The sequence below is a fragment of the Mobula hypostoma genome, chromosome 8 (genome assembly GCF_963921235.1).
Source record: "Mobula hypostoma chromosome 8, sMobHyp1.1, whole genome shotgun sequence".
Taxonomy (NCBI): domain Eukaryota; kingdom Metazoa; phylum Chordata; class Chondrichthyes; order Myliobatiformes; family Myliobatidae; genus Mobula; species Mobula hypostoma.
The window spans coordinates 51,858,479-51,884,457 of NC_086104.1; the positions used below are offsets into that span (position 1 = coordinate 51,858,479).

A 25,979-nucleotide genomic window follows, 5' to 3' on the forward strand; every position below is an offset into this window, starting at 1 on the left:
CAACTTGAAATTTGATAGGGAGAAACTAAAGTCTGACCTTGCAATATTTCAGTGGAGTAAGGAAATTACAGTAGAATGAGAGAGGAGTTGGCCAAAGTAAATTGGAAGGAGCTGCAGGGATGTCAGCAGAGCAGCAATGGCGTGCGTTTCTCGGAAAACTGAGGAAAGTGCACGACACGTGTATTCCAAAAATGAAGAAATACTCAAATGGTAAAATAGTACAACCATGACTGACAAGTGAAATCAAAGCTATTGTATTTTTGCATACAATTAAACAAAAAATAGTGGGAGGGTAAAGGATTGGGAAGTTTTCAAAAATCTACAGTGAGCAACTAAAACAATCATTAGGAGGGAACAGATGAAATATGAAAGCAAACTAGCAAATAATATCAAAGTGGATAGTAAAAGTTTTTTCAAGTATGTTAAAAATAAAAGAGAAATGAGAGTGGATGTAGGACCGCTAGAAAATGAGGCAGGAGAAATAATAACAGGAGACAAGGAGATGAACTAAATGCGTACTTTCCGTCATCCTTCACTGTAGAAGACACTAGAAGTATGCCTAATGTTGTAGTGTGTGAAGGAAGAGAAGTGGGTGCAATTGCTTTTATAAGAGAGAAGGTGTTGAAAAATCTGAAAGAACTAAAGCTACAAAAGTCACGCAGACCAGAGCAACTGCACTCTAGGGTTCTGAAAGAGGTAGCATTAGGGATTGTGATGGCATTACAAATGATCTTTCAAAAATCATTGGACTCTGGTACAGTGCCAGAGGACTAGAAAATTGCAAATGTCACTCCAATCTTTAAGAAATGAGGAAGACAGCAGAAAGGAAATTATAAACCAGTTAGCCTGACCTCAGTGGTTGGGAAGATATTAGAGTCAATTGTTACAGATGAGGTGATGGAGTACTTGGTGACACTGGACAAGGTAGTACAAAGTCAGCATGGTTTCCTTCAAGGAAAATCCTGCCTGATGATCCTGTTGGAATTCTTTGAGGAGATTACAAGTAGGATAGATAAAGGGGATACCATGGATGTTGTATATTTGGATTTTCAAAAGGCCTTTGACAAGGTGCCACACATGAGGCTGCTTACCAAGTTAAGAGCCCATGGTATTGCAGGAAAGTTACTAACATGGTTAGAGCATTAGCTGATTGGTAGGAGGCAGCGAGTGGGATTAAAAGGATCCTTTTCTGGTTGGCTACCAGTGACTAGTGGTGTTCCGCAGAGTTTGGAGTTCGGACCACTTCTTCTTATGCTGTATATAAATTAGATTAGATTATGAGGACACGCAGTCCTCTTTTATTGTCATTTAGTAATGCATGCATTAAGAAATGATACAATGTTCCTCCAGAATGACATCACAGAAACACAAGACAAACCAAGACTAAAAAAACTGACAAAAACCACATAATTATAACACATAGTTACAACAGTGCAAAGCAATACCGTAATTTGATAAAGAACAGACCATGGGCATGGTAAAAAAAAGTCTCAAAGTGATTTAGATGATGGAATAGATGGCGTTATTGCCAAGTTTGCAGATGATACAGAGATTGGTGGAGGGGCAGCTAGTATTGAGGAAATGGGTAGGATATAGAAGATGCTGAACCTGCATTCCTGAGAGTTAAGTCTGCCGAGTCCAGAAGACAGTGAAATCACTAGTTTGCTACAACATTTCAAAAGTACATTACTTAATGGGAAATTACAGGCTACAGATTGCAGTGAGAGTAGTTCAGAAGAAGAGTAATTAGAAGCTTTGTAGGCTGCCTGTAAAATGTCTAGTGCCAGGGAAATTGTTGAAGAATATACTTGGAACTGGGTTTTCTCTGGAAAAGCATAGATGCATTAGGGACAGTCAACATGGCTTTGTGTGAGAGAGGTCATGTTTTACAAATTTAATGTAGTTCTTTGAGGAGGTGATGAAGATAATTGATGAGAGCAGGTCAGTGGATTTTCTTTCATCAATGTGCCTATCTAAGAGTTTCTTAAATGTCCCCAATGTATTTTCTTCTACCGCCACCCCTTGCTGTGTGTTCAATGCACTCACCGCTCTCTGTGTAAATAAAAAACAACTTTTGACATCCCTCCTATGCTTTCCTCCTATCACCTTAAAAGTATGTCCTCTCTCATATTAGCTTTTGACACTCTGGGGAAAAATGTGTTGATTGACCACTCAGTCAATGTCTCTTATCATTTTATACACCTCGATCAAATCTTCTCTCATCCTCCTTTGTTCCAAAGAGAAAAGCTCTATCTCCCCCAAACTTTCCTCATTGAACATGTTCTCTAATCCAGGCAGCATTCTGGTAAATCTCCTCTGCAGTAAAGTTTCCACCTTGTTCCAAAAATGAGGCAACCAGAACAATACAACACACACAAGATGCAGGAGAAACTCAGCAGATCAGGCAGCATCTATGAAAATGAATAGATGGTCAATATTTTAGGCCGAGATCTTTCTTCAGGATTGAGAAGGAAGGGGCAAGATGCCAGAATAAAAAGGTGCGGGGAGGGGAAGCAGGCTAACTGGAAGGTGATAGGTAGAGCCGGCTGAGTGGGAAAGGTCAAGGGCTGGAGAAGAAGGAATCTGATAGGGGAGGAGAGTGGATCATAGCAGAAAGGGAAAGAGCAAGTGACCCAGGGCGAAGTAATAGGAAGGTGAGAAGAGGTAAAAGGTCAGAGTGGGGAATACAGGAAAGGGGGCAGGGGTAAATTTACTGAAAGTAGAAGTCGATGTTCATGCCATCAGGTTGGAGGCTACCCAGACAGAATATAAGGTATTGCTCCTCCACCCTGAAGGTGGCCTCATCTTGGATAGATTTTTGCATAATTGGGGAATTAAGGGTTATGGGGAAAAGGCAGGGAGGTGGAGATGAGTCCGTGCTCAGATCAGCCATGATCTTATTGAATGTTGGAGCAGGCTTGATGGACCAGATGGCCTACTCCTGCTCCTATTTCTTATGTTCTTATGACACATCAGAACGGGAATGGGAACAATATTCCATGTGTTCAGTCACAGTTTTATAGAGCACAGCATTACCTAGCAGCTCATGAATTCAATCCCCCAATTACCAAAGAACAACACACCATACACCTTCTTAATCACCCTATCAACTTGCGCAACAACTCAGATGGACCTGTGAAAGTGGAGAATAAAACTACACCTCTACGAAGCCCTACAGCATCTGGTGATCTCGTGATCTTTGTCTTGGAGGCTAATGTAGAGCTCCTTTTAAGAGGTGAATCCTTGCAAGCTTTGATGGTGTGCCTGGTGGGGCTCCGAAAACCTGTGCCAAACAACTGGTAGACATCAAGGATATCTTCAGTCTTTCACTGCTGCAGTTGTAGGTCCCACCTGCTTTAAAAGGGCGACATCATACCAGTGCTCAAGAAGAGCTGGGCGAGCTGCCTTACTGACTGTTGCCCTGTAGCACTCACATCTATTTCGATGAAGTGCTTTGAGAGGTTTGTCATGGCTAAATGCAACTCCTGTCTAAGCAAGGACTATTGTCACAATAGGTCAATGGTTCAATTTAATGTCAGAGAAATGTATACAATATACATCCTGAAATGCTTTTTCTTTGCAAAACATCTACGAAAATAGAGAAGTGCTCCAAAGTATGAACGACAGTTAAACGTGAGTACACCGAAGTACCCCACCCCCACCCCAGCCTCCCCCCTCCCGTGCGTAAGCGGCGACGAGCAACAAGGTCTGCAGTGGATGCAATCTCACTGGCTTTCCATCACCTGAACAACAGCAATACATACATCAGGCTGCTGTTTATTGATTACAGCTCAGCATTCAACACAATCATACCCTCAGTTCTCATCAACAAGCTCCAAAACCTGGGCTTCTGTATCTCCCTCTTCAATTGAATCCTCGACTTGCTCATCCCCTCCTCACTAACAATCAACACTGTCCCACCGCTCTACTCTCTCTATACGCATGATTGTTTGGCGAAGCACAGCTCAAATGCCACCTATAAATTTGCCGACGACACAACTATTGTTGGCAGAATTTCAGATGGTGATGACAAGGTGTACAGGAATGAGATAGATCAACTGGTTGAGTGGTATTGCAGCAATAATATTGTAAAATACATCAGTAACACCAAGGAATTGACTGTAGACTTCAGGAAGGGGAAGTCAAAGGGACACACACCAGTCCTCATTAAAGGATCAGAAGTGGAAAGGATGAGCCATTTCCAGTTCCTGGGTGTTAAGACTTCTGAGGATTTAATCTGGTCCCAACATATTGATGCAATTACAAGGAAGGCTTCCCATTTCTGACACCTCTCTCTCCTTTCATGATCTCTGTCTCCATCTCTGGAGACAGTCTTTTATAAACCCACTGACTCTCACAGCTATCTGGACTATACCTCTTCCCACCATATCATTTGTAAAAATGACATTCCCTTCTCTCAGTTCCTCTGTCACCACCACATCTGCTCTCAGGGTAAGGCTTTTCATTCCAGAACTGAGATGTTCTCCTTCTTCAAAGAAAGGGGCTTCCATTCCTCCACCATCAATGCTGCCTTCAACCGCATTTCTTCCATTTCGCACACATCTTCCCTGAGCCCACCCTCCCGCTGCCAAACCATGGATTGGGGGTGGGGGTGGGGGGGAGGGAAAGATGTACTTGATGGTGGGATCCCCTTGGAGATGATGGAAGTTATGGAGAATTATGTGTTGGATGCGAAGGCTTGTGGATTGGTAGGTGAGGACAAGAGGAACCTTATCCTTACACAGTGAATGATAGGGCACTGAGGAGTGCAGCAGCACATAGGGATCTGGGAATACAGGTACATAATTCATTGAAAGCAGTAACACAGGTAGATAGGGTCATAAAGAAAGCTTTTGGCACATTGGCCTTCATAAGTCAATGTATTGAATACAGGAGATGAGATTTTATACCGAAGTTGCAGAGGATGTAGCTGAGGCCTAATTTGGAGTAGTATGTGCAGTCATGGGCATCTACCTACAGGAAAGATGTAAATAAGGTTGAAAGAGTACAGAAAACATTTAGAAGGATATTGCTGGTTCTGGAGTTCTAAGGAAAAATTGAATAAGTCAGGACTATATTCTTTAGAATTGTGACAAAATACCAAGTTAGCAGAAGATTGATGCCGATAAGAGAGTTAAGAGAGAGACAAATGGGGGAAACATTCAAAATGCTAATCAGAGAGAGACGAGAGAGATTAACGGAAAGAGACACAGTTCTGAGTATTGTTTAGACCGGTTGCTTTGAACCTGAACTGTTTGAAGTTTGATGGACAGGCGATACCCCAGCAGGGGGATAAAAGGAACAGGTTCGCTATGGCAAGGGACACACCATGAGATCACGAGATAACGAGACCCTGGAAAAGCGGTGTGCCCCCACAAGTTGGTGGAAGTTTTGGTGGTCGCAGGACCAACCGTAGACGCACAAGGTGAGAAGGTACGATCAGCGGGAACTTGGTGTGTGTGTCCACCCTTGCCTGGGTGCCGGGTTCACTGCAGAAGAACGATTGTATCCGGAATGGAAGGCTCACAGTCGGTGACCTCAGAAGACATTAAAAAGGGCTTGCGCCGATAGCTAACTGCGAGGAATATCAAAGGTCTGTTGAATCCGATTTGAATATCAGCATTCGCTCTCTCTCTCTTCCCCAAATGGCACAACAGCGATTACTGCGAACTGAAACTGAACTGAACTCTGTGTCACTTGAGACTGATCATTTTACCCCTAGACTGCGATAGAGCTTGATTGATTCCTATTATCCTCGTTCTGTGTCCATGTGTGTTTTATCATTGCTAATCCGTTGCATTTATATCCTTACGTTTAGAGTACTGTGTTACTTATTTCTTTAATAAAACTTTCTTAGTTCCAGTAATCCAGACTCCAACTAAGTGGTCCATTTCTGCTGGTTTGGCAACCCAGTTACGGGGTACGTAACATAAGTGGGGTTCTCGTCCGCGATTTTGAACGCTAAATTTGTGACAGGGTAAATTGATTGGGTTAAAATTCCCGAAAGAAAGAAAAGGCAAACAGCAGAAATGGAGATTGAGGAATTTCTAAAGGCGCCGACCTTGGAGGCATAGAGGATGCCAGGAAAGTAGAATTGGCGGCTGTGGCCAAACGGTTGAATTTTTTTAAGGGGAAGTCGACAATGAGGAGAGAGGAGATGCACAGAGCTACCATAGAGCATTATGTGTCTAAAGGTGTGTTTCCCCAAGGGGAACTGGAGGTGATATCAATGGGAAAACCTGGTGGAGACACAGTACAGGTGCAGATTGAAAAATTGAGACTCGAGCACGAGTTCCGGGTAACACAGCTAGAACGCGAAGAGAAACAGTTAGAACAACAACGAGAAGAGAGAGAGAGAGGCAGTTAGAACGCAAGGAGAGAATAAAACAGTTGGAGCGAGAAAAGAGGGACAAACAGTTGGAGCGAGAAGAGAGGCAGTTGGAGAAACAGAGGGAAAGGGAATTCGAGCTGGAGAGGATAAAGATGATGGCAGCGCAGGGGCCCATGCCGAACCAAGGTGGAGGGTTCAGGGCGACCCAGGAGGTAAGGCTGGTTCCCCCATTTGACGAGACTGATGTTCATCGGTACTTTCTCCATTTTGAAAAAGTTGCTGCAAGTCAGGACTGGCTGAGGGATAAGTGGGCTGTTTTGCTTCAGAGTGTACTTAAAGGAAAAGCCCAACAAGCTTACTCGGCTTTGTCCGCAGAAGATGCCCAGAGGTATGAGGTGGTGAGAGAGGCCATCCTCAGGATTTATGAGTTGGTCCCGAAGGCATACCGGCAAAGGTTCCGAAATGCGAGAAAATTAGAGTTTGCCCGTGAGCTGCAGACATATTGTGAGCGTTGGTGCGCCTCGAAAGGGGTCAATGGGGATTATGACAGACTGCTACAGCTAATCCTGATTGAGCAGTTTAAAGGTTGTGTCCCTGACGGTATGAGACCCTACCTAGATGAGAGAGAGGCAGGCACTTCAGCCGCAACTGCTAAGTTAGCGGATGAGTATGCGTTGACACATAAAACGAAGTTTGCCCCGAATAAAGGCTACCAGAAGGATAGTCAGGACGGCGGGGAGAGTCCGCCAGAAAAGTCAGAAAGTAAGCAAGGGACTAGTGAGAAGGATGAGGTAGATCGGGAGCAGTTTGGTAGGAAGTTTCCTGGGGTCGTATGTTATAATTGTGGGAAAGTCGGACACTTCGCGTCCAGGTGCTTTGCCCCAAAGAAGGAGAGGGGGAAAGGAAAAACGGCGGTTCCGACTGGCTGTATTGAGCTGGTAAGCAAACTGCTAGGAGAGAAGAGGTCTGATAAAGTCCAGGAAGGGCGCAAGAGGTTTATCTCAGCCGGATTGGTGTCGGTGAAGGAGGGGTTAAACCCAGTTCCAGTACGGATCTGGAGAGACACTGGAACTTGTCAGTCATTGATATTAAAAAGTGTGTTAGACTTTAGTTCAGAGACTGAGACTGGGAAAGTCAGGGTCATGAAAGGCATTGGGAAAGGGACTGAGCCAGTACCTTTGCACCAGATACACCTAAAAAGCGACTTGGTCTCTGGACCGGTCACGATCGGGGTGAGGCCTGAACTACCGATGAAAGACGTGGAGGTCTTACTCGGTAATGACCTCACCGGCGGAAATGTGTTCTCAGCAGTAAAACTGATAAGCCAGCCTGCCAGCATTGAGGCCCCGCCCATGGACTCACAAGTTTATCCCGTTTGCGCAGTGACTCGGTGTATGTCTAGAAAGGCTGCCGAAGTAAATATAGAATTGGCTGAGACGTTTTTACCAGTCTTGTACCAGGGGGAGGTAGAAAGTGAAAAGAAGGAGCGTAGTGGAACAGGAGGAAGTGAGGGAGCTGAGGCAGACTTAGCATTAGCCAGGAAGGAACTTGTACGGGCACAGGAGCGAGATGAGGAGCTGAGGGTTTCGGCGGAGACAGCTCTCTCTGACGTAGAGTTAAAAAGGGAGCCAGTAGGCTATTGTGTGGAGGAGGGAGTGCTAAGGAAGAAAGGGAGACCAAGTACCGCGCCAGCATATGAGGAATGGGGGGTGGTGCCAAAAATTTACGGGGATGAGATTCTTAACCTAGCCCACAAGATACCCCTCGGTGGACATTCTGGGGGCAGGAAAACAGTCGGCGGAATCATGAAAGAGTTTTATTGGCTGCACAGGAGGAATGATGTTATTGACTATTGTAGACGTGAGTTAACACAGTTAGAGGCTATTAACATGTTAAGAGCCCACCACGATCAGAAAACAGATCTAGCTGGTGATATAATGAAAATTAATGAGGCTAGGGAGCCACCTGATAAGGGGAGGACCCATTTTGAAAAGGTAAGTGTGGTGCTGACAGATGGGAGAACTCTATTGTATTGACCAACTTTGCTGATGAGTTCTTTCACTTAATCCCCGAACAAAGCGACTCGTTAAGAGAGCTAATTAAACGGCACGCACACGTATGTCCGAATGTCCCAAGGTGATGCAAAGAGCTGGGACATGGAGTTGTTGTCACATCAGGTCAGTCTAGTGAGCAACACCCCTATAGGATGACTAATTCAGTGACAGAAGGGCTAAAGAACGTATATTGGCGATGTAGTGGTCTGGAGTAACACGTGGGAGGAGCACATTGTGGCAGTAGAGGAGTTGTTTAAACGGCTGTCCGAAGCCAGCCTGACAGTGAACCTCGCAAAAAGTGAGTTCGGCCGCGCGAAAGTCACTTATCTGGGATTTGCAGAAGGATAGGGGCAGCTGGCTCCGATGTAAGCTAAGGTGCGGGCTATCACTGAAGTCCCCACCTCGACAGACAAGAGAGCCCTGAGAAGGTTCTTGGAGATGGTGGGGTACTATTGGAAGTTTTGCAAAAAAAAAACTTTGCGGATATTACCCACCCTCTTACTAAGCCCTTGCCAAAGAATGCTAAGTTGGTGTGGGACGACCCTTGTTATCTGTGTCCGGGACGAAAACCACTGAGAAGTTACACTGATCACAACTCATTAGTGTTTTTGACCACTATGAAGTTTGCTAAATTGGAGCCTGGTTTTAGAGGATTATTAAAATGACACATATAAAAGGAACGGAAAATGTGATTGCTGGCTGTCTGTCAAGGTGTTGACAACTTAAAATTCTCTGTATTAGCCAAATAGCTGATGAACATGTATATTTGTGTGTATCTAATAATGTATTCATGCCTATAATTTTTACCCCGGTAAAAATCCTTTGAAGGCTAGGGGTATGTGACAAAATACCAAGTTATCAGAAGATTGATGCCGGTAAGAGAGATAAGAGAGAGACAAATGGGGGAAACATTCAAAATGCTAATCAGAGAGAGACGAGAGAGATTAACGGAAAGAGACACAGTTCCGAGTATTGTTTAGACCAGTTGTTTTGAACCTGAACTGTTTGAAGTTTGATGGACAGGCGATACCCCAGCAGCGGGATAAAAGGAACAGGTTCGCTAAGGCAAGGGACGCACCACGACACCACGAGATAACGAGACCCTGGAAAAGCGGTGTGTCCCCACAAGTTGGTGGAAGTTTTGGAGGTCGCAGGACCAACCATAGACGCACAGGGTGAGAAGGTACGATCGGCGGGAACCTGGTGTGTATGTCCGCCCTTGCCTGGGTGCCGGGTTCACCGCAGAGGAACGATTGTATCCGGAACGGAGGGGTCACGGTCGGTGACCTCAGAAGACATTAAAAAGGGCTCGCGCCGAAAGCTAACTGCGCGGAATATCAAAGGTCTGTTGAATCCGATTTGAATATCAGCATTCGCTCTCTCTCTCTCCCCCAAATGGCACAACAGCGATTACTGCAAACTGAAACTGAACTGAACTCTGTGTCACTTGAGACTGATCATTTTACCCCTAGACTGCGATAGAGCTTGATTGATTCCTATTATCCTCGTTCTGTGTCCATGTGTGTTTTATCATTGCTAATCCGTTGCATTTATATCCTTACGTTTAGAGTACTGTGTTACTTATTTCTTTAATAAAACTTTCTTAGTTCCAGTAATCCAGACTCCAACTAAGTGGTCCATTTCTGCTGGTTTGGCAACCCAGTTACGGGGTACGTAACAGAATGTAGAAGATTGAGAGGAGATTTAAAACAGGCATAGAAAATTATGAGGGTAGGATATATAGGATATATGCAAAGCAGGCTTTTTCCATTGAGGTTAGGTGGGACTACAACCAGAGGTTATGGGTTAAGGGCAAAAGGTGAGAAGTTTAAGGTGAACATAGTGCTCCTGGTGTGGCTGTATGTATATCAGTGAGACCCAACATAGATTGAGAAGACCACTTCATCAAGCACCTTCACTCTGTCTCCCACAAAAAGTGAAATTTCCCATTTCAATTCTACTTCCCATTCCCTTTCATGGCATGTCAGTCCATGGCTGCTTCTACTGCCTCTATGAGGCCACAGCCCATTTGGAGGAGCAACATCTTATATTCCGTCTGGGTGGCTTCCAACCTGATGGCATGAACAGCGATTTCTCAAACTTCTGGTAATTACCCCAAATTTCTCCTTCACCCTTCCTTTTTCCTGTTTCTCTCTCACCTTTTCTCTTCTAACCAGCCTATCACCCTCCCTCTGCTCCTCCACCTTCCCAGTTCTCTCCTATCAGATTCCCCTTCTCCAGCTCTTTATTTCTTTCAGTAATCAACTTCCCAGCTCTTTACTTCACCCTTTCCTCTTGCCTGTAGGTTTCACCTATCACCTGCCACCTTGTACTTCTTCCTCCCCTCCCCCTCTTGGTCTGACAATTTCCCTCTTCTCTTCCAGTCCCGATGAAGGGTCTTGACCTAAAATGTTGACTGGTTACTCTTTTCCAAAGATACTGCCTGGCCTGCTGAGCTCCTCCTGCATGTTGTGTGTATTGATTTTGACTTCCAGCAAGATTTTCTCGTGTTCAAGTCAGTGGATGTTGTACACATTTAGTTTTTAGTCAAGCATTTAACCTCACAATAGGCTGATTGATAAAAAAGATAAAAGCAAATAGGATACAAGCTGAATTCCTAATTTGCTTCGCCATAAATGGCAGATGGAGCTTAACCCAGACAAGTGTGACATGTTGTACTTTGGAAGATCAAATATAAACAGGAAAAAAACACGGTAAATGGCAGCAACAAACACAAAATGCCTGAGGAACTCTGCAGGTCAGGCAGCATCTAGGAAAAGAGTACAGTCGACGTTTTGGACTGAAAAAATTCAGAAAATTCTTTTCCTAGATTCTGCCTGGCCTGCTGAGTTCCTCCAGCGTTCTGTGTGTGTTGCTTGGATTTCTAGCGTCTGGCGATTTTCTGTTGTTTATCAGTAAATTGCAGGGCCTTTCGAAGCACTGATGTACAGAGGGATCTTGGAATTCAAGTCCATGGCTCTCTGAAAGTTGCAATGCAACTACTTAGGGTATTAAAATAAATGTATGCCATACTTGCCTTCACTGACTGGGGTGTTGAGTAAAAAAGTTGAGAAGTAATGTTGCAGCTGTGGAAATTTTTAATCAGGCCACTTTAGGAGTACTATGTTCTGGTCACTACATTACCAAAATGATGTGGAGGTTTTGTAAGTGGTGCAGAATATATTCGGCAAGGTTTTGCCTAGATTAGGAAGATTAGGAGAGAGATTGGACAAACTTAGATTGTTTTCTCTGGAGCATCAGAAGCTGAAGAAAGACGTGATTGAAGTTCCTAAAATTATGTATGGCAGAGATAGTGTAGATAGTAATATCTTTTCTCTCAGGATGAAATTTTAAATGCTCGTTGGCATTGATTTAAGGTGAGGTAGGGGGTGATTGAAGGGGATTTAAGTGCAATGTCTGTTTTTATATATTGAGAATAATAAATGCCTGGAATACACCACCTGATGACAGAGCAGAAGCTGATATAATAGCAATTTTTAAGAGATACGTAGGCATGCACATTAACAGACAGAGAATTAAGGATGAAGCTGGTATCTAGGCAAGTGGATAGAATTCTGTGCAGTATTGTTCTGCTATATATTCGATGTTCAAAACTGCTGGCAAAGCTCCAGGTGTATTTTTACCAGAAACCTATATAAATATGATAAAGCATCCTTGCTTCTTCATTGAAGTCCTCTCATAATAATGACTAACACATATTTTACCCTGTTAATTGCTCACTGCATCAGCATTTTGCTCTTCAGTGATGTGTACAAGCACATCATTGCCAACCCTTATTTCACCATTTAAGAAATCTTCTCTTTTTCTGTTACTTGCACCAAAGTGACAACCTAACATTTTTTCCACACTATGTGGCATCTTCCATACTATTATCCACTCAGTTAGCTTGTTTATATCAACTTAAAGCCTCATAACATCTTTCCCCTTGCTCACAGTTCCACCTCATTGTGTATCATCAGCAAAATTGGAAATATGACATTTCATCCATTCAGCCACCTCATGGATTTTGATGTGAGAAGCTGGTCCCCAAGCCTCTAACCCATGACCCACAATAGGAAAAGGTTCCATTCATTTGCACTCTTTATCTTTTGTACAATAACCAATTATCATTCCACGGCAGACTGTTATCTCCCTTCCCATAGCTGTTTAACCTCCCATGTGTGACTTCATCAAATGCCTTCCAAACATCTCAATTTTGCCACATCTACTAGTTCTTACTTATCCAGATTGCTAGTCATGTTCTCAAAGAGGTTGACGTAATTACTCAATCATGGTTTTCCTTTTATAAATCCATTTGAAACAGACTGGATGGGCTGAGTAGCCTAATTCTGCTCATGTCTTGTGGTCTTGTTTCAGTTCAGCCCTATTATTCTTTTGAAGGTGTTCTGCTGTTACATCCTTCATTATAGATTCCGTACATCAGATGGTGAGCTAATTGAGTTCCACTAGGTTTAACTAGTATTAGAGGTTATAAGAAGATTGGGGAAATTATAACAAGGAGAAATTGTTATCAGACACACAAATAGTGCATTCAAGTATAACAAACATGCAGATGAGCAATGAAAATTGTTTGAAATTCAATCCTGCTAGGTAGTGCAAAATGAATAAAATGTACTTCAGAAGCAGAATACAAACTAACATCCAAGACTATACAACTTTAGAAGCATTAATTTTTTTTATTACAAATCCATTTTCAGTTATATTCATCAAACTGCATCAATTATATCAAAGAATGTTATTAATGCAATTTTTGAAGCAATTACATTGCAAATTGTGTTAATATTTGATAAGAGTTTTTATGCAATGATATGCAAATAGATTTCAGTGGAGTCTCAAGAAAATAAGGTCTTTCTTACCATTGGCTTTAACAATTATGGCTCATCTCTCACAGTAATTTATAATTTTGTTTCTTATATTGCAGGATATTGAGCTGTGCCAGACTGTCAGTCACCACTTGTAGCCTGATCGTGGAACTGAGGCCTCAAGGTCCTTGAGAGATGTAGGACCAGAAAATGTTGGAGGTCACCAGGCAATTGTGAAAGGCAGATTGAATTAAATTTATTCAATTGATTCCTGCTTGACTTAAATCTGTCATCTGCTAAGTCTCTCTGTGAGTGATTCCAAATAGTGCTGTACCTGAGGAGTACAGATCCAAAGGGGCATCTCAAATAGACGGGGTCAGATAGGGCCAGCAACACAACTGTTCAGTAATACCTCCTCTAAAATTTGGTGAAGCATGAACTGCTTAGAGAGGAGAATAAGTGTTTTCCAAAAGGATAGTAGATACGGATATATGAATTGTGAAATAAAAGCTTAACTTTTGACATCCTTTAGTCTTAAAAGGGCTAAATACTTGAGAGGTAATGACCACCACACATATACACTTACTAACTTGTCAAGATTGCACTTGATCTGGTGTGTTTGCTTTTCCTACATTGTCTTATGGAGTACTGAACCCCTGGAATTCTCTGCCCCAGAGGGACATGAAGGCTAGCACATTAAAAGCATTTAAAGTGGAGGTCCGCTGTGCACAAAACACCAACTGTTTATTTTTTTACATAGATGCTGCCTGGCCTGCTGAGTTCCTCCAGCATTTCATGTGTGTTGCTTTGAATGTGGACGTAAATATACTTTTGAAAGATTGTTGGATTGAAGGTGATGCGAAGGTGGCACTGCAAGAAGTTGAGGCCTGGGGAAGATCATCCATGACTATAATGCATTGCAGGGCAGGCGTCAGGGGTGAGTAGGCCATTCTTGCTGCTGTTTTCTTGTAATGTTGTGTTGTTGTGTCTATCCCATTAGAGAAACATAGAAAACCTACAGCACAATACAGGCCCTTCGGCCCACAAAGCTGTGCCAAACATGTCCCTACCTTAGAACAACCTAAGCTTTACCCTCTATGTACCTGTCCAGGAGTCTCTTAAAAGACCCTATTGTTTCCGCCTCCACCACCCACCACCGGCAGCCCATTCCACTCACTCACCACTCTCTGTGTAAAAAAGAAAACTTACCCCCGACATCTCCTCTGTACCTACTTCATAGAACATAGAACAGTAAAGCACAGTACAAGCCCTTCAGCCCACACTGTTGTGGCGACCCTTAAACCCTGCCTCTCATATAGATAGAACATAGAACAAGCACCTTAAAACTATGCCCTCCCGTGCTAGTCATTTCATCCCTGGGGAAAAGCCTCTGACTATCCATATGATCAATGCCTCTCAATATCGTGTACACCTCTATCAGGTCACCTCTTATACTCCGTTGCTCCAAGGAGAAAAGGCCGAGTTCACTTAACATATTCTCATAAGGCATGCTCCTCGATCCAGGCAACATCCTTGTAAATCTCCTCTACACCCTTTCTATGGTTTCCACGCCCTCCCTGTAGTGAGGCGACCAGAATTGAGCACAGTACTCCAAGTGGGGTCTGACCAGGGTCCTATATAGCTGCAACATTACCTCTCGGCTCTTAAACTCAATCCCACAATTGATGAAGGCCAAAAAGGTCTCAGTCTGTTACCTTTTAAGTCATAGAGATATGGTGAAACTTACAAGACTTAGGTTGGGGCATTGTGGGCTAAATTATTATTTAAAGATAATAGGAAAACATCCTACTGGATTATGTGACTGTGGTAGTCCAGAGACAGTCCAGCATGTTTTGCTGAGCTGTAATTGATACAAAATTGAAAGAAGCATGTTGTTCAAGAGGCTATCTGGTTTAAATTTATTTTGGTTTTCTATTAAATCTTTGTTTGGCCATCAAGGGAATCAACATCTGATTGAAGAGTCTATTATTCAGTTTATACGTGAGACTAGGTTGTATTCGAGAATTTGAGTTCCTTGAAGTTCTATAATTAATTATACATCCTGCAAAGGGTGGGGGGGGAGAAGAAGAAGGAAGAAGGAGAAGGAGAAGGAAGAAGGAAGAAGGAAGAAGGAGGAGAAGAAGAAGAAGGAGGCCAATGCACCGTATGCCTTCTTAACCACAGAGTCAACCTGCATAGCAGCTTTGAGTGTCCTATGGACTTGGACCCCAAGATCCCTCTGATCCTCCACACTGCCAAGAGTCTTACCATTAATGCTATATTCTGCCATCATATTTGACCTACCAAAATAAACCATGTAAAAGCTTTGCCTATCATTTAGTCTATAAGATTTCTCTTTATACTTCAGACATTTATAATATTTTATTCCAATGGCTTGATAGTTTTAATGGTTTCTATAATTTAATAATAAGACCATAAATGCTGCTTAGCCGTTCAATCATGGCTGATTTGCAGTGCCTATTAAAAGTATTCACCACACTCCCCCCCCAAGTTTTCATGTTTTACTGTTTTACAACATTGAATGACAGTGGATTTAATTTGACTTTCCTTGACACTGATCAATAGAAAAGGACTCTTTCATATCAAAGTGAAAAGAGATCTCCACAAAGTGATCTAAATTAATTACAAATATAAAACACAAAATAATTGATTGCATAAGTATTCACTCCCTTTAATATGACATACCAAATTGTCACTGGTGCAGCAAATTGGTTTTAGAAGTCACATAATTAGTTAAATGGAGATCACCTGTGCACAGTCAAGGTGTTTCAATTGATTGTAGTAAAGATACACCTGTAGCTGCTAGGTCCATGTGCTGGTGAGTCAGCATCCTGGTAAAAACTACACTATGAAGACAAACAAACATTCCAGACAACTCTGTGAAAAGGTTATTGAGAAGCACATCAGGTAACAGAAATGAGAACATTTCCAAGTCACTGAATATTCTTGGAGTACAGTTAAGGCAATCAAGAAATGGGAAGAATAAGGCACAGCTGTAAATCTCTCTAGAGCAGGACATCTTCAAAGCTAAGTGACCGTGCAGGAAGGGTACTAGTGAGGGAGGCCACTAAAAGACGTATGACAACTTTGGAGGAGTTATAAGCTTTAGTGGCTGAGAAAGGAGAGGCTACTAAATGCTGACTTGAAGAGGGTAAGTAATTGTGCAATCAATTATTTTATGTTTAATAATTGTTATAAATTTAGACCAATTTGTCAAAATTTGTTTTCACTTTGACACAAAAAAATCTTTTTTCTGTTGATTAGTGCCAAAAAAGCCAAATTAAATCCACTGCATCAATATTGTGAAGCAATAAAGCATGAAAACTCCCAAGGGGGAGGGAGGGGGTGAATATTTTTATAGGCACTCTATACTCAATATTCCCTCACAACCCCATTCTCTTGCCCTCTCCCCATTGCCTTTCATGTCTTTACTAATTAAGATCCTGTTGGCCTCTGCTTTAAATGTACTCAATGACTTGGCCTCCCCAACTGTCTGTGGCAATGAATTCCACACATTCACTACTCTCTTGCTATAGAAATTCCTCCTCCCATCTGTTGTAGATGGACGTCCTTCTATTCTGAGAACGTGCTCTCTTGAGATAGTCACCCACTATTGGAGCTGTCTTCCCCACAGCCACTTGACTTTCTCTGTTCTATAGGTTTCAATGAGATTCCTCTAGACTCTTATAAATTCCACAAGTTCAGACCCAGAGGCATCAAACACTTTACATTAATTACCATGAGACTAAAAGGTGAAGTTATAATGTATGGGAAAAATAAGTAAATTTCAAAATAAAACATGCATATAGACAAGTGTGTTCTTCAGTATACTGAGGGATAAAATACCGAAAGTTATTTTCAAAAAAAACTAATTATAACTGAAGCTGTCAGTCGGTGTGAAAATTTAATCTTTGAGAACTTTGTAATGCTTTCTCCAAATGTTGAATGCAGCTGAATAGTCTCTTGCTGTTTATGGCTGCCGATCTGAAATCAACAAAACAAATCCAACCATCTGTAGTTCATTGTTTGTAAAAGATGTTCTTTGCAAAACAGAAAAGGACTTGGTTATGAAAAGCATAACAATATTAATCAAGCAGGTAAGAAATACAAATAGAAACATGGAGAAAATGGTTTAGTTTCAGAAACACTTTTGGTTTCACAATCACAAGCTACGAAAAAGTAATATAGCATTTTTTGTAATGGCCGCATAAATAAAAGTGTGGCCTATGGAGAATTCAGCTATGAATTTAAAGAAAAACATAAGTGCTTATCCCCTGAACACATTGAACTAATTAAACTCAGTCAACTGCCAATACGAGCACCCCACAGGGCACCATCATATAGTGAGCAAAGACATTGCACCGAACAAGATACTACCTCATTCGTGTTGTTCACAATGTATATTTGCTACAAATAGTAACATAAGCAAAGGTTAAGACTGACATTAAGTAGTTTTTTTTAAAATAAAAAGTCTAAGCAAACTCAACACAACCTTAAATTTCAAACAAAATCTGCATTTACTTACATTTCAATAAGATTTGGTAGATTGACAAAAGTATTTTTTTCAATATTCTCCAAAGCTTCATTCTGTAACATCCAGCTGTTATTGCAAAAATGGTGAATTTAAATTACAATAATGCAAATAGAATATAACATTTCCACAAATGTCAATATTTCATTATTTTCACAATAGTCATTAAAGAATATTAAGAGGACCAAACCTCCTTGCTCTGATATTTTTCTTTTAAGATAATCAGAGTTGAAAATATTTTTGAAAGAGAAGATAATTCCACAGGTAACTTTTTAATAAAGGTAGAATATCAAAATCTATTCTGCCATCCTATCTAACTCACCAGGGAAAACATTTTTGCACTGTTCTTTGACATAAATCTATCAACTTCTTTTGATTTTATGATCCTGCCAGGTAACATTTTCAGTAGTGTTACCCAGAGAGCTTGCTTGAAATTGATCTTTTCACTAGCTTGAATCTTCATTATGTTTTCCTGTTATTACAGTTTGTCTGATTTAACCATTTACATGGGATTTGTTGTCTTGCATGCACCATCAGTGTAGATAGCTAGGATGCAACATCCGTGGTTGACCTCGATTAATGGAAGGCTATGCACAGAGTTTGGTCAAAGAATTAGTTATAGAATCAGAATCAGGTTTATTATCACTGGCATGTGACGTAAAATTTGTTAACTTAGCAGCAGCAGTTCAATACGATACATAATCTAGCAGAGACAGAAAAAAAGTAATAATAAATAAAATAAAGCATAAGTAAAAAGATGATTAAAAATGTGCAAAAACAGAAATACTGTATATTAATAAAAGTGAGGTAGTGTCCAAAGCTTCAAAGTCCTTTCAGGAATTGGATGGCAGAGGGAAAGAGGCTGTTCCTAAATCGTTGAGTGTGTGCCCTCAGGCTTCTGTATCTCCTACCTGATGGTAACAGTGAGAAAAGGGTATGCCCTGGGTACTGGACGTCCTTAATAATGGATGCTGCCTTTCTGAGAGACTGCTCCCTAAAGATGTCCTGGGTACTTTGTAGGCTAGTGCCCAAGATGGAGCTGTCCAGATTTACAGTCTTCTGCAGCTTCTTTTGGTCCTGTGCAGTAGCCCCTCCATACCAGACAGTGATGCAGCCTGTCAGAATCTCTCCACAGTAAATCGATAGAAGTTTTTGAGTGTATCTGTTGACATGCCAGAGATCTAGTAAATACAATAGACTAAACAAGGCTTGAGAGAGGATTAGTGTGAAAATGATCAAATGTGTCAATTTTGTTTCCACATCAGTTCAGAAGTGTGACATGGATCGCATTTAAGATTAAAACAAAAAATCTTGAGGGGTCTTGAAGCAACGGACATGGAAAGGGTGTTTTCGCTGGAGCATGAGCCTGGAGCTAGGGATCACCATTTGGGGGGGGGAGGGAGGGGGAAAGGCATCAGCCATTTTGGACAGAGATGAGATAAAAATTTTTCTTCGCACTTAGACATGAATGTTTGAAGCCATTTTCCTTAAAGACTTTGGTTCCCTTGTCCTTTAAATAGATTTAGGACAAAGATAGGTGGACATTTGATAAGTAAGAGGGTGAATGGTTACCATAGCAAAATGGAAATAGAGAGCTGAATTTACAATCAGATCATCCACAATGATAGAGTTGACTTCTGGGAAGATTGGCCTATTCATAAAATGGTGATGAGATCTTGGGGCCAAGAGGTCTTGGAAAATGACCAACTGTAAGCAGCTTATTGGTATATATTGTTTTCTAACAATATAGACCATCTGTTACTTTGATAGTGGTTTATTTGGGTAGTAATCAGTCAAGTGTTTTTTTTTCCTGATGGTATGGCATATCTGGGCAATTTCCTACTTTGTCGGATGGATGCCAATCTTGTAACTTCAGTGAAACAGCTTGGCTGGAGATGCAGATTAATCCAAAGTACAGGTCTTCAGTACCATAGTGGATACTGTCTGGTCGCACAATCTTTGCTCTCTGCTCTTTCTTGTCGTCAGATAGTGTGAGCTATATTAGTTGAAGGTTGGCGTCTAAGATGGAAGGGATGACATGAGGAAGCAATGCTGGATCATCTATTCAACATTCCAGGCTGAATATGTTTGCAAATACTTCAGCATTATTTGTGGCAATTGCAGACTGGGCTCTGGCATTGTTGAGAATGTTCTTGAAGTCTCTTCCTCTATTTGGTAATTCACCATCTCTCACAACTAGATTCAGCAGCATTGCATTCCTTCAATCCGATCTGTCATTTGGTTGACCAGTTAGAATGTCTGTTTCATACCATTTTTACTAGTTAGCATACAAGATGTCCCATTATGGTAATCTCTTCAATTCTGCTTGCAAAGAAAATTCGTTACATATGTTCTGATTAAAAATTTATTTTAATAACAGCTTCTGCAACAAAAATTGTGTTGGCTCATCTCAAAGTTACCTGTGGCATGGTTAGGATAAGCTTATTTTGATGCACAGCTAGAAGGGAATAGCTTTTTTTGTTACTTGATTCTTTGTGATTTTTTTTTGGTTCAAAATGTGCTTTCCCAAGGCATCTGGCTGTGAGTTTTACAAAGTGAAAGTTGATTACATCAACATTTGATATCTGAATGGGCAATTTATTTTCAGAAAAGTGATGTATATTTTCTAAACAACACTCTGTTGTGCTCATGCTGTTTAATGAAAGCAGCTCAAAACTGTGGCTTTCTTCATTTATAGTTGACCTCGACTGAATCTTGGGCACACCAGGTGTTCCATCTTTAGAGGGCTTTGTATTTTCTTGATGAAAGATTATATTTTCCACGATTTCTGCTGACTACAGCTTTAAAACTTTATTATAGCTGTTTCAAAGTGTGGTGCTGTAAACTACATTGTTTGATCAGTCTCCAAAAATATGCACAATAGGATTAGGATCACTGAATCCTAGTCCTAAACGTAGCTGATGGTTTCTCTAGCCAGACTGCACCTTTTATGATTCTTTGACATATTCCACCTAGCTAGTGCTAAGGTGTTCTTGATAGGGTACAAGTTGACTGAAGGAGCGAGCCGTTAATAAAGTCAGACTGTTTGAGAGGCATAAAACCCCTCAACCAGCTATTGGAATGGTGTTGATATAGAAGTAATGAACTGCAATAGCTAGACGACCAAGCCCGTTCCACCGATTGAACTTAACTATCCATCAATTATTTCTATTAATCTCAATAGCAATTCTATCCTCATCATTACTGACAATCATCTATAAAATCTAAAGCAACTGTGCTATCTATATTTTTCAATCTTCTCAACAATGTCAATCCCAGCAAACTCTGAACTCAAACCATATCTTCACCAGAATTAAGAAATCTTGATAATTCCAAACAATAGCTTATTGTATCTGAACCTTGAGTTTGGGGATTGACAAACCACCATCTTTAAATTTTGAATATAAAACACCATTACCAATTGAAGGGGAAGTGAAGCTATTCTTTCTCAAGTACCCTGGATAGTTCCAACCAATTGGAAAAGAACTTTCTGAGACTCCCCAAAAACATTAAAGAATAATAAAGTCTAGAAATGGAGTAAAATTTTTTAAACTTCCATCTTTTGGGTTGATTTAAGCTTGCTCCTCGATGTTTCTACCGCATCCCTCAAGCTTATTCAGCCAATCCTGGCTAGAACACCCAAGCTAGGGGATGATCCTGATGCCAGAATATTTTACAATGTTTATTTTATAAATGTGTTCAAATATTAACTTGGAGCAACCAGAAAACTCAATATAGACATGGATGCAACAATACCAAAATGAAGAAAATGTTTCCCAATGTGCTGTATTTATTTTACAGTGGGGAATTGATGTTCTAAAATTCTGCTTTACTATTTTAATGTTCTGAGTTTGATTATAAAGAAATCAATGAAATAGAATCCAGAACAGTGCCAGTTGGTATACCAGGTGTTCTTAATGGCCTGTTCTAATTTAATTTCTCTTTTTATCTGTGTATGTGAACACAACAAAGCCTCCCAGCATCGCTGGCAAGAATTTATTTTCTGTGCCCTATCATTGAAAACTGTATGTTGTATCTATCATGTAGATTTTACTCAGACACGAGGCTTCACCACTGATCCCAAATGGCTTCATTTACCTATTGCTTTCTTCTTCTTCCCCCCCCCCACCCCACACCCTCAACTTCATCTGGTTTCACCTATCACCTGGTCCTTGCCTCACCCCTCCAGCTCACTTCCTCACTTCTACAGACTGACCATCTTTCCTTTGCACTCAGTCCTGAGGCAGGCTCTCAACCTGAAATGTTAGCCATCTGTTTGTCTAACCATAGACTTTGCTTGAAGCATTAAGCATACTTTTTTTAAAATCCAGATTCCGGTATCTTGCATCTCCATTTAAGTTTCATCTTTTTCATATGTGAGAAGATTGTAGTGAGTTTTCTGTATAAATTGTTGCAAGGAGTGCTCCTAGACAGCGAATTCTATAATATTCTTTTATCTCCCTTGTATCAGGATGGAAAATGACTTGAAGAGATAATTGGATTAATGGTGTTCTTGCTTTGTTTCTTTTTAATATCCACTATTCAGCTGAGTTTATGGCAGGAACAGAAAACAATACATGAGCATTGTTTTTATGCAATGACTAAGCCATCTCCTATAATAATGTGCAAATTGGGCTACATAGAAATTGTGTAATTATCAAGAGACTTGGAGAGAGGAGGTTAGTTCACAAAGAGAAAGCTAGTAGACAGTGTGTGAGGGAGGATAGGCAGGGGACAGAGATGAGGAGCACTCAGACCAAAGGCGTAGGGGACAAGGAAGAAAAAGATAACAAAGTTGTTTGCTCCATTAAGGATAAACAGAGTAAGAGGTGGAGAGTTTCTTAAATGCATCTATTTTAATGCTAGGAGCATTGTAAGAAAGGTGGATGAGCTTAGAGCATGGATTGATACCTGGAAACATGTTGTAGCTATTAGTGAAACGTGGTTGCAGGAGGGGTGTGATTGTCAACTAAATATTCCAGGATTTCATTGCTTCAGGTGTGATAGAATCGGAGGGGCAAGAGGGGGTGGTGTTGCAATGTTTGTCAGAGAAAATATAACAGCAGTGCTCTGGCAGAATAGATTAATGGACTCGTCCAGGGACGCTATTTGGGTGGAATTGAGGAATAGGAAAGGTGTAGTGATGCTTATAGGGGTGTATTATAGACCACCTAATGGGAACGAGAACTGGAGGAGCAAATTTGTAAGAAGATGGCAGATATCTGTAGTAAGCGCAAGGTTGTGATTGTGGGAGATTTTAATTTTCCACATAAGACTGGGAAGCCCATTCTATAAAAGGGCTGGATGGGTTGGAGTTTGTCAAATGTGTGCAAGATAGTTTTTTTGCAGCAATACACAGAGGTACCAATTAGAGAAGGGGCAGTGTTGGATCTCCTGTTAAGGAATGAGACAGGTCAGGTGACGGAGGTATGTGTTGGGGAGTACTTTGGATCCAGTGATCACAATATCATTAGTTTCAATATAATTATGGAGAAGGATAGGACTGGACCCAGGGTTGAGATTTATGATTGGAGAAAGGTTAACTTTGAGGAGATGCGAAAGGATTTAGAAGGAGTGGATTGGGACAATTTGTTTTATGGGAAGGATGTAATAGAGAAATGGAGGTCATTTAAAGGTGAAATTTTGAGGGTGCAGGATCTTCATGTTCCTGTTAGGTTGAAAGGAAAGGTTAAAAGTTGGAGAGAGCCATGGTTTTCAAGGAATATTGGAAACTTGGTTTGGAAAAAGAGAGGGATTAACAATAAATATAGGCAGCTTGGAGTTAATGAGGTGCTCGAGGAATATAAAGAATGTAAAAAGAATCTTAAGAAAGAAATTAGAAAAGCTCAGAGAAGATACGAGGCTGCTTTAGCAAGTAAGGTGAAAATAAATCCAAAGGGTTTCTACAGTTATATTAATAGAAAAAGGATAGTGAGGGATAAAATTGGTCCCTTAGAGAATCAGAGTGGACAGCTATGTGCAGAGCCAAAAGAGATGGGGGAGATTTTGAACAAGTTCTTTTCTTTGGTATTCACGAAGGAGAAGGATATTGAATTGTGTAAGGTAAAGGAAACAAGAAGGGTAGTTATGGAAAGTATGATGATTAAAGAAGTACTGGTGCTTTTAAGGAATATAAAAGTGGATAAGTCTTTGGGTCCAGACAAGATATTCCCTAGGACCTTGAGGGAAGTTAGTGTGGAAATAGAGCAGGGGCTTTGAAAGAAATATTTCAAATGTCATAAGAAACGGGGATGGTGCCGGAGGTTTGGCATATTGCTCATGTTGTTCCATTGTTTAAAAAGGATTCTAAGAGTAAACCTAGCAATTATTGGCCTGTGAGTTTGACGTCAGTGGTGGGTAAACTAATGGAAAGTATTCTTAGAGATGGTATATATAATTATCTGGATAGACAGGATCTGATTAGGAACAGTCAACATGGATTTGTTTGTGGAATGTCATGTTTGACAAATCTTATTGAGTTTTTTGATGAGTTTACTAGGAAAGTTGATGAGGGTAAAGCAGTGGATGTTGTCTATATGGACTTCAGTAAGGCCTTTGACAAGGTTCCACACAGAAGGTTAGTTAGGAAGGTTCAATCGTTAGGCATTAATATGGAAGTAGTAAAATAGATTCAGCAGTGGCTGGATGGGAGACACCAGAGATTAGTGGAGGATAACTGTGTGTCAGATTGGAGGACGGTGTGTAGCGGTGTGCCTCAGGGATCTGTACTGGGTCCAATGTTGTTTGTCATATATATTAATGATCTGGATGATGGAGTGGTAAATTGGATTAGTAAGTATGCAGATGATACTAAGGTAGGTGGAGTTGTGGATAATGAAGTAGGTTTTCAAAGCTTGCAGAGAGATTTAAGCCAGTTAGAAGAGTGGGCTGAAAGATGGCAGATGGAGTTTAATGCTGAAAAATGTGAGGTGATACATTTTTGGTAGGATTAATCAAAATAGGACATACTTGGTAAATGGTAGGGCATCGAAGAATGCAGAAGAACAGAGGGATCTAGGAATAATGGTGCATAGTTCCCTGAAGGTGGAATCTCATGTGGATAGGGTGGTGAAGAAAGCTTTTGGTATGCTGGCCTTTGTAAATCAGAGCATTGAGTATAGGAGTTGGGATATAATGTTGAAATTGTATAAGGCATTGGTAAGGCCAAATTTGGAGTATTGTGTACAGTTCTGGTCACCGAATTATAGGAAAGATGTCAATAAAATTGAGAGAGTACAGAGGAGATTTACTAAAATGTTGCCTGGGTTTCATCTAAGTTACAGAGAAAGATTGAACAAGTTAGGTCTTTATTCTTTGGAGCATAGAAGGTTGAGGGGGGACTTGATAGGGGTGTTTAAAATTATGAGGGGGATTGATAGAGTTGACTTGGATAAGCTTTTTCCATTGAGAATGGGGGAGATTCAAACAAGAGGACATGAGTTGAGAGTTAAAGGGCAAAAGTTTAGGGGTAACATGAACTTTACTCAGAGAATGGTAGCTGTGTGGAATGAGCTTCCAGCAGAAGTGGTTGAGGCAGGTTCGATGTTATTGTTTAAAGTTAAATTGGATAGATATATGGACAGGAAAGGAATGGAGGGTTATGGGCTGAGTGCAGGTCGGTGGGATTAGGTGAGAGTAAGAGTTTGGCACGGACTAGAAGGGCTAAGATGGCCTGTTTCCGTGCTGTAATGGTCATATGGTTGTTATATCATTATTGTGGAGATATCCCCGCAAGCATCATTTCATATCCAAGAGCAGTATGTGAAAAGAAATGGTAAACTTTGTTATTGAACCTAGCATTTCAGGGGTCCCAAGTATCAGCTGTTACTTCTACTTATTCATACACACTTGATTCCCTTGGGCTCAGCTGAACCAAATCTTGGGGATTTGAGTACTCTTTTAGCACTTGCAACAAAAGATTTCATTCCTCAATGCTATCTTACTAATGGGTTTGTATCTTCAGGTGCCCTGTGGCACACCAGTAGTCATAAGTCTTCAGCCAGAGGAGCAACAATCTACTTCCACTCAACACACAAAGTTGCTGGTGAACGCAGCAGGCCAGGCAGCATCTCTAGGAAGAGGTACAGTCGACATTTTGGGCCGAGACCCTTCGTCAGGACTAACTGAAGGAAGAGCTAGTAAGAGATTTGAAAGTGGGGGGGGGGGGAATCCAAAATGGTAGGAGAAGACAGGAGGGGGAGGGATGGAGCCAAGAGCTG

General features: G+C 41.1%; 1 protein-coding gene across 4 annotated transcripts in view; it reads right to left on the bottom strand.

Moving 5' to 3' along the window:
- The window catches only part of fshr (follicle stimulating hormone receptor), a 193,559-nt gene that overhangs the window by 54,122 nt on the left and 113,458 nt on the right, over positions 1–25,979 (bottom strand). For 3 of the 4 annotated variants that reach the window (XM_063055837.1, XM_063055835.1, XM_063055838.1), the window contains one exon: positions 17,755–17,829. The exons of the other annotated variant lie outside the window; for it this stretch is intronic. In XM_063055837.1, coding sequence (XP_062911907.1) covers positions 17,755–17,829 — 75 coding nt within the window. The remainder of the gene's footprint in view (positions 1–17,754; positions 17,830–25,979) is intronic. 4 annotated transcript variants of the gene reach the window in all.